The sequence below is a fragment of the Sinocyclocheilus anshuiensis genome, unplaced genomic scaffold, assembly GCF_001515605.1.
Source record: "Sinocyclocheilus anshuiensis isolate Anshui unplaced genomic scaffold, SAMN03320099.WGS_v1.1 scaffold250, whole genome shotgun sequence".
Taxonomy (NCBI): Eukaryota; Metazoa; Chordata; class Actinopteri; order Cypriniformes; family Cyprinidae; genus Sinocyclocheilus; species Sinocyclocheilus anshuiensis.
The window spans coordinates 532041-542059 of NW_015547652.1; the positions used below are offsets into that span (position 1 = coordinate 532041).

The following is a 10019-nucleotide window of genomic DNA, read 5'->3' on the forward strand; positions in this document are numbered from 1 at the left end:
GATTTTAGCAAATGGCTGCAATATAACAAAGAGTGAAAAATTGAAGGGGGTCTGAATACTTTCCGTACCCACTGTAAAGGTGCTGGACCTTTTTAAATGTTTTCTACAAGTTTACAGTCAGTTTAGATTACATATTTATATATATTTTCAGGAAGCTGAACTCCCTCCCGACCTTGCACCCCCTCCCCTCTTTTGCCCCACGCACCACTGAACTCTGACGGACTCTCCCACTCCCCCCTCCCAAATACACACACACAGTCACTTTAACTTGACTTGACTTGACTTGATTTTATTTTTTTATTTTTTGTTATTTTTATGTATCTTGTTGCGAGTTTACACAATAGTGTTTTGTGACTGACTGAGAATAAGAAATACTTTTGTCTGATCTCATCTTGATTTCTACACATCAAAACAAACGTTGGTTTATTGTTTTCCCCCCCCTTTTTTATCTCTCTCTTAGTGTGTGTGTGTGTATGCGTCTGCATTATGGTCATGTGACTGACGGCAGCCTGAGAAATCCTGTCCGAATAGTGCTGAAGTCATGAAATACTACACACGGAGAATTCTGGCAGCGGCCCGAGCCGCAGTTTAAACCCTTTCAGCACCGTTTTCAATTAGAGAGCTGATCGACGGGCGTATGAACAAGAAAAATCAGTCCAATTCTCTTCAGAGACTCAACAGAGATGGATTGAGGGGTAGGGAGTGTGTGTGTGTGTGTGTGTGTTTGTGTGTGAGAGTGAGTGAGTGTGTGTGTGTGTGTGTGTGTGTGAGAGCGAGTGAGTGTGTGTGTGTGTGTGTGTGAGTGTGAGAGAGTGTGTGTATGTGTGTGTGTGTGTGTGTGTGTGTGTGAGAGCGAGTGAGTGTGTGTGTGTGTGTGTGTGAGTGTGAGAGAGTGTGTGTATGTGTGTGTGTGTGTGTGTGTGTGTGTGAGAGCGAGTGAGTGTGTGTGTGTGTGTGTGTGAGTGTGAGAGAGTGTGTGTATGTGTGTGTGTGTGTGTGTGTGTGTGTGAGAGCGAGTGAGTGTGTGTGTGTGTGTGTGTGAGTGTGAGAGAGTGTGTGTATGTGTGTGTGTGTGTGTGTGTGTGTGTGAGAGCGAGTGAGTGTGTGTGTGTGTGTGTGTGAGTGTGAGAGAGTGTGTGTATGTGTGTGTGTGTGTGTGTGTGTGTGTGAGAGCGAGTGAGTGTGTGTGTGTGTGTGTGTGAGTGTGAGAGAGTGTGTGTATGTGTGTGTGTGTGTGTGTGTGTGTGTGAGAGCGAGTGAGTGTGTGTGTGTGTGTGTGTGAGTGTGAGAGAGTGTGTGTATGTGTGTGTGTGTGTGTGTGTGTGTGTGAGAGCGAGTGAGTGTGTGTGTGTGTGTGTGTGTGAGAGTGAGTGAGTGAGTGTGTGTGTGTGTGAGAGAGAGTGTGTGTATGTGTGTGTGAGAGAGAGTGTGTGTATGTATGAGTGAGAGAGTGTGTGTGTGTGTGTGTGTGTGTGAGTGTGAGAGAGTGTGTGTATGTGTGTGTGTGTGTGCATGAGAGTGAGAGTGTGTGTCTGTGTGAGTGAGAGAGTGTGTGTGTGTGTGTGTGTGTGTGAGAGTGAGTGTGTGTGTGTGTGTGTGTGTGTGAGAGTGAGTGTGTGTGTGTGTGTGTGTGTGTGAGAGTGAGTGTGTGTGTGTGTGTGTGTGTGTGAGAGTGAGTGTGTGTGTGTGTGTGTGTGTGTGAGAGTGAGTGTGTGTGTGTGTGTGTGTGTGTGAGAGTGAGTGTGTGTGTGTGTGTGTGTGTGTGAGTGAGAGAGAGTGTGTGTGTGTGTGAGTGTGTGTGTGTCTGTGTGTGTGAGAGAGAGTGTGTATGTGTGTGTGTGTGTGTGTCTGTGTGAGTGAGAGAGTGTGTGTGTGTGTGAGGAACACACGAGGAGACAGGAACTCAAACACATCCAGTGCATTTGATGCTGCTCTGAAATACTAAAACACAGCCATCGATTGCAATGAAAGACAAAACGAGGAGCAGCTTGTGTTCGTTCCTGCATGATGCTGGAAAAACAGCACAAAACAATCTGCAACACATGATAAATAACCCGCAGAACTCTCTCTAAAGCATTACTGGAGCCGAGAGATGCACTGAGTAACTGTGAGCAGCAAAACGCTTTTCAAAGAGACTGAAGAGCTGCTGTAAACGACTTCTCAGAGGATTTCAGTCTAACAGTTACTGTATGCTAAAATGAAATTATATGATTGCAGAGATAAATAAAAACTAACCAAACATCTAAAGTATCAATGCAATACTGCAAGGAAAATAAACGTAATATATTGATATATAATTGTAGCACCAGGGTTATTACCATAGAAAAATATTTTAAAAATGTTGTTACTTGAAATATAAAGTAAAATAAAAATATAAAATGATATTAAAATAAAATAAAAAAATATATATAGTAATATTTATAATATTTACATTTTAATGTTTCTTTCATTAATTTCTAATAAAAAATATTACTTATAAATTATTACTTTCAGCTAGTTCAGCCACAAGAATATTTCTCATTTTGACCTAGTTAAGGTTCATGAACTATAATAACTCAAATGAAAATAAAAATGACTAAAAACAGACATATTAAAAAAACAAAAACTAATAAAAATAACAAAAACACAGAACAAAATTACTAAAATTGTAACAAAAAATATAAAATGTAAAAATAAAAACTAAATACTAAAATATCACCAATCAGCTCGACCATAAGCACCTTTAATTATCAATATTACTACACTACCGTTCAAAAGTTTAGGGTCAGTATTTATTCATTTATTTTTAAGAAATTCATATTTTTATTCATCAAGGATGCATTAAATTGATGAAAAGTGACAGTAAAGACATTTATAATGTCACAAAAAATAAATGCTGTTCTTTTGACCTTTCTATTCATCTGTGAATCCTGAAAAATAAAATGTATCAGTTTCCACAAAAATATTGTGCAGCACAACTGTTTTCAACATTGATAATAATCAGAAATGTTTCTTGAGCAGTAAATCAGCATATTAAGCCCTATTCGGACGGTAACTGTTTCTCATATGGACATCTGTGATAAAACTCATGGATTTGGATGACGATTTATTACACTTTTTATTGTGTAAAATGTATTTAAATAATAATTATTATTATGTAAAATGTATTCTTATTATTCCAAGCATATTTTATAATATATAATCCTATCTATTATTTGATTATTTAAATCTCCTGTTCAAAAATAGGAAAATAGACGCGCTATAGTTGTATATAATTATACACGATATATGTGACCCTGGAGCACAAAACCAGTCATAAGGGTCAATTTTGTGAAATTGAGATTTATACATTAGGACAATATTTGGCTGAGATACAACTATTTGAAAATCTGGAATCTGAGGGTGCAAAAAAATCTAAATATTGAGAAAATCATCTTTAAAGTTGTTCAAATTAAGTTCTTAGCAATGCAATGAAGTTCTTAGCAATGCATATTACTAATCAAAAATTAAGTTTTGATATATTTACGGTAGGACATTTACAAAATATCTTCAAGGAACATGATCTTTACTTAATATCCTAATGATTTTTGGCATAAAAGAGAAATGTATAATTTTGACCCATACAATGTATTGTTGGCTATTGCTACAAATATACCCCAGCGACTTAACACTGCTTTTGTGCTCCAGGGTCACATATAAAGAATAAAGATATTCACAAAGAAAACTGCTGTTTTACATTATAATAATATTTCACGTTTTTACTGTATTTTTGATCAAATAAATGCAGACTTGGCGAGCAAACTAGCGACCCCAAACTTCTGCATGATCTCAAAGCCCTATACTGGTGCATCTTTGCCTGTTTGTCAGTATAATCTGTGCTATAAAGCATGTGCTGGTGTTTTTAGCTGTAAGAGAGCTGACTCTCACCCCACTCGGCTCGCTCTCCAGAGGACGGCGCTTCAGACGGACCCTCCATGTCCTCACTATTGGCCAGAAAGTCGAAGCCCTTCAGAACCTCCTCCGTGTCCAAGTCGTCGCTCATGTCAGCTGAGGAAGAGGAGGGAGACGGAGACACCTTCCTCCTCACCATCTACAACAGGAAGAGGAAGTGTGAGCTAACTGACATGTTCTGGCTCTCAGTGTGAACACTGACTCACGGTGGAGAGGTCCACGATGCTCTTGTTCTGTCCCTCGCTGTCGTCATCGTCCTCTTCATCGCTGAACTCTGCGGCAGCTTTCTCGATGAACTTGAAGGCTTCCAGCACCGTGGTGGAGCCGGTCATCTCCGCTTTACTGCGGGTCCAATCCACAAACACACAGAGAAATAAGAGCAGACATCATTCATCACGCCAGCGTTTCACACTCACGCTATCGACAGCATCTCTGCTTCTTACCAACAATAGAGACTTTTCATCCTACCTAGTAACTGCAAGTAGAGAGGAGATAAATTGTGGGGGACAATAAATAAATATAGATAATATGGGCTGAAATGTGAGTGAGTGAGTGAAAGAAAGAAAGAAAGAAAGGATATTGGCCAACAGTGAGTTAAATAAATAAATAAAGCTAACATGGGCTGATATATCTTCAGTAAGTTAAATAAATAAATACATTTAATAAAGGTTGATTTTTTCAGTGAGTAAAATAGATAGATAAATAAATAAGGGCTGATATATCTTTAGTGAATTAAACGAACAAACAAACAAATAAATAGAGGCTGATATATCTTCTGGTAGGTAAATAAATAAATAAAATATAATACTGTCCATCAGTGACTTAAACAAACAAACAAACAAACTAATATGGGCCGATATAACTTCAGGAAGTTAAATTAAATAAATAAACAAATAAATAAATAGCTGATATATCTTCAGTAGGTAAAATAAATGTGACCCTGGAGCACAAAACCAGTCATAAGGGTAATTTTTTTTAAATTGAGCTTTATGCATCATCTGAAAGCTGAATAAATGTGCTTTCCATTGATGTATGGTTTGTTAGGATAGCACAATATGTGGCTGAGATACAACAATTTGAAAATCTGGAATCTGAGGGTGCAAAAAAATCTAAATATTGAGAAAATCATCTTTAAAGTTGTCCAAATGAAGTTCTTAGCAATGCATATTACTAATCAAAAATTAAGTTTTGATATATTTACGGTAGGACATTTACAAAATATCTTCATGGAACATGATCTTAATATCCTAATGATTTTTGGCATAAAAGAAAAATCAATAATTTTGACCCATACAATGTATTTTTGGCTATTGCTACAAATATACCCCAGCGACTTAACACTGCTTTTGTGCTCCAGGGTCACAAATAAATCAATTAATACATAAATAAATCTAATAAAGGTTGATATATTTTCAATGAGTAAAATCAACCAATCAATCAATCAATCAATAGAGACTGATATATATTTTGGTAGACAAATCAAATCAAATCAAATCAAATATTAGCTAATATGGGCCGATAAATCTTCAGGGAGTAAAATAAAATAAAATTACATGGAAATAAAATAAATACATTTTGATATTTCTTCAGTAAGTTAAATAAATGAATAAATAAATAAATAAATAAATATACAAACAAACAAACAAAGGCTGATCAAAGGCTGATATATCTTCAGGGAGTAAAATAAAATAAAATAAAATAGACGCTGATATATGTTTAGAGAGTAAAATAAAATAAAATAAAATAGACACTGATATATGTTTAGAGAGTAAAATAAAATAAAATAAAATAAAATAGACGCTGATATATGTTTAGGGAGTAAAATAAAATAAAATAGCATAGCTAATATGGGCTGACATATGGTCAGTGATTCAAGTAAATAAATAAGCTACTGTGGTCTGTCTGACCCGATCATGGTGGTGGTGCTGTCCTTCAGCGAGGCCGGCTCGGTCCCGTTCACCATGGGCTCGCTGCGCTTGTCTCCGGGTGTCTCTCCGCTGTCTCCAGCCAGACCGAGCAGCGCTTTGACCCGCTGAGACTTCACATCCAGGATGGTGTCGGTGTAGCCCACCTCCTGCAGGTACCTGAGCGCAGACCGGAAAAACATCGGCGCTAGAGAGTCCAAACGCTTCAGATTGCACATCAACTCTTAGAGTTTATATTAATGCACCGAGCTAATATTTATACAAAGTAATAACCAAGCAACTGCAACCGTGACACTTATGATTTCAGGTACACGGCTGTCACTGAAAAAATAAAATAGAATACAGTAGGTGTCCTAAAAATCTAATGAATGAATTAATTAATCTAACTATTATAATAAGATTTAAAAATCAAATTTTAATCCAAATTTTTTTTTTTACCTGAATAGGAACTATATTTTGCATAAACAGAAGCATGAAAACATTTTTGTGCCCTGTTGCATTACTATAATGAGAATTTATTTGTCATTAAAAGTATGTTACAATATAAAAAAAAATATTATTGGTCAATAAATAGCTGTCATTTTGTATATGCGAAATATAATTTCTAGTTTTTATTCTTTTAATTCTGGGGTTAAACCGGAGCTGCAAGCTCTTCATATACTATTATAGTTTTTATTAACATTTTGAATTAATTTTTATTTTCATATTTTTCGTTTTAATTTTAGTCATTTTATTATCACTGATATACTATTACAGTTTTCATTAATATTTAGAATTAGTTTCAGTAATTTTGTTGTGTGTTTTTGTCATTTGTAAATTTTTTAAAATATACAGTGGGTACGGAAAGTATTCAGACCCCCTTAAATTTTTCACTCTTTGTTTTATTGCAGCCATTTGCTAAAATCATTTAAGTTAATTTTTTTTCCTCATTAATGTACACACAGCACCCCATATTGACAGAAAAACACAGAATCGTTGACATTTTTGCAGATTTATTAAAAAAGAAAAACTGAAATATCACATGGTCCTAAGTATTCAGACCCTTTGCTCAGTATTTAGTAGAAGCACCCTTTTGATCTAATACAGCCATGAGTCTTTTTGGGAAAGATGCAACAAGTTTTTCACACCTGGATTTGGGGATCCTCTGCCATTCCTCCTCGCAGATCCTCTCCAGTTCTGTCAGGATACTTTCCGTACCCACTGTATAAAGTTTATGTATTTAGATGATATTAGTTTTAATTTTTGTTATTTTATGACTTCGTATATTACTTTACTTTTACTTTAATTCTATTACTTTATATATATTTTTAATATTTTATTTCAGTTAATGTTTATTTCAAATATTTTTTATGACTTTCAGTTTTAGTTAAAAGTTTTAGTAATTTTGTTATGTGTTTTTTAAAAAATATGTCTATACAGTTTTATTATTAATTTTGCTGTTCATTTTGATTTTAAATTTAGTACATCAAATTACATTTTTAAAAATCTTTTATTTCAGTACTGGTTTTACTTTTACATAACCTCGAAAACAGAAGCATGACAGGTTAAGCAAACACCGTTACAAACACGACAAGTAATTTCTGAGCGTCTCAAATGCTGTTTCTTCAGGTTAATCGCTCTCTGGGACGTTCGACATGCAGTTAAAGTCAAACCCCTGAGGTGAGAGAGTACAGTCAGTACAGTCAGCGTATGGTTCACGTACCTTCAGTTAACCCGACACACACTCACACACATACACAGCGGTCCTGTGCTAACACTCCTGCGGTCTGATGTCTGGAGGGAGAGCGTTCGACTAAATCTTTAGCAGCAGTTTAAGAAGAAAACGAGAGAGAAAAAGCGAGCCAGCAAGAGAGAGTGTGGCGGCTCTCGCTGTACCAGCCTCTCTCCAGACACACACACACACACACACTATCAAAGGCATGCCATAGACTTCTACTGTTTTTATATAAAGCTAATTAAAAACATAACTTTAATTTTACCCCTCAATGAAAAAAAAAACTATTATATATAAATAATTACATGTATGAATAATTTTTTCAATTGAGGACTCAAGTCCTGAAAGGTATTTTTTTCATATTTTTTGTCAACCCACTTATATACAATTTTGTAGACAAGAATGTTGTGTTGTCTTTAAATTACTAATAAATAAAAAGGTTGCACAAGTATATATATATATACAGTATCTCACAGAAGTGAGTACACCCCTCACATTTTTGTAAATATTTTATTATATCTTTTCATGTGACAACACTGAAGAAATGACACTTTGCTACAATGTAAAGTAGTGAGTGTACAGCTTGTATAATGTGAGGGGTGTACTCACTTCTGTGAGATACTGTATATATCATATACTGTATACCAAATATCTCAAATAAAAAGTAAAATAAAAAAAATAATTTTTCAATATATCAACACTCCCAGTCTCCAACAATAAAAAAGCTGGAAAACAAGCAGTTTTCACACAATTAGTGTTATTTTAGTATTATTAATATACTATGACAATATTTGTTAATAATTTGAAATCATTCATATATAGTTTTGGTCATATGGCCAACTCATAATCGTGTTAAATAATCGTGATTACAATATTGACCAAAATAATCATGATTATGACTTTTGTCATAATCGAGCAGCCCTAACAAATATAATATAATTTAATGCATCTGAGCCGCTGAAGACGCAGTGGATTATGTTTGTTTCTGAAGGGAATGCACCCCCGATGTACATATATGCGTCTATGTTCGCGCAAATCATTCGTGATCCAGCTTCACCTCCAGAAGAAGTTAGTATAAGGTTTTTTTTTATGAATCTTTGCAAATTGCTTTTCCTAACAATGTGCTAGTTAGCAAGTTTCACGTTGAATGCGGCTAAAGTTTACAGTCTCTCAGAGAGAGGCTCGGAAGAGAGGGGCGGGGTCAGCAGAGCTCATTAGCATTTAAAGGAACATGCAACCGAAATGAGTCACTGTGAACAGAGCTGATTTTGACAGGGTAAAAAGGGTGTTTTTTACACTACCATTGAGAAATTTAAACCAAACTATGTTACAGACTTTCCATTAAGACCCTAAAGAATCATATCAACTTGTGGAAAATGGCCATCCGATGACCCCTTTAAATTTACTTTTAAAAAATTAATTGTAAAAGTTTTATCTATCTTATAAAACAAGTTCTTGAGAGTTTGTCCTGATAATAACCTTTGTCTCATGACATTAAATACTGGGCAGACCAAAAGCACATGTTTCACTGTTAAGTGAGTCCCGCAATATTGACATTTTGGTGCTTCTTCAGCATCTAGTTAACAAATTAATCACTTAGTAATGATATGAAAACATGTACTATAGTATACTGTGTTCACAGCATTTCATTGTCTGTTTTAAATCCGCTTCTGAATTGTCGCGCCCTGTTCAGTGCACAGCGTCACGTGTCTAAACAAACAGCACGTGCTGTCAGTGATCTCCGCCTCTAGAGGCCGCTCTTGTACTACATAACAAAGACTATAGGGACTTTGCTGTATATAACAAGGACCTTCTCAGCCGCTCCAGCAAAGGACGCAACCCGGAAAAACTATCGGTATTGATTTTTGCCGATAGTTCCGGTATTTAACTATCGGTGCCGATTAATCGGCAAAACCGATACATCGGTCGACCTGTACTTTAAAGTATAATTTTTTGAGTTCAACAGAGAGAAACTTGAGTGTAAGTAAATGATGACAGAATGTTCATTTTTGGGTGAACTATCCCTTTAAATATCAGTCCAAATTAAATATCCCAGCGCTTCAGAAGATGTGATATATAGCGCACGAGTCGAGAGTTGTATGGACTATTATGATGCATTATATTGTCTGATGCTGTAGCGCGACAGTCATGTGATCAGAGGTGTGAGTTCATCTGAGTTTTACACTCTACACACTCATCAGGATTACACTCTGAGCGTTAAACCTCATCAAATCACTGCGGTGTGAATGGTGCTGGGCTTCATTACATCACGCCTGAACTGGGTTTTCTTTCTAAATGCTCAAGTTAAAATGATCTTCAATATCCCAGTCAATATGACAGCCGACGCTCATGTATGCTGGAGATCAGCAGATAGATCAGCGTTTATAAATAGATAGGAGTGTGGAGGTGTGGAAGAACTTCATGTTCGGTGTGGGAGTGACCTGAACCGC

At 35.9% G+C, this 10019-nt stretch overlaps 1 protein-coding gene across 3 annotated transcripts in view; it reads right to left on the reverse strand.

Annotated features, from left to right (window-relative positions):
- LOC107702041 (striatin-like) overlaps positions 1–10019 on the reverse strand; it is a 74949-nt gene that overhangs the window by 32110 nt on the left and 32820 nt on the right. For all 3 annotated transcript variants that reach the window (XM_016504226.1, XM_016504225.1, XM_016504224.1), the window contains exons 5-7: positions 5838–6014; positions 4137–4272; positions 3907–4069 (exon numbers count right to left, since the gene is read on the reverse strand). In XM_016504226.1, coding sequence (XP_016359712.1) covers positions 3907–4069; positions 4137–4272; positions 5838–6014 — 476 coding nt within the window. The remainder of the gene's footprint in view (positions 1–3906; positions 4070–4136; positions 4273–5837; positions 6015–10019) is intronic.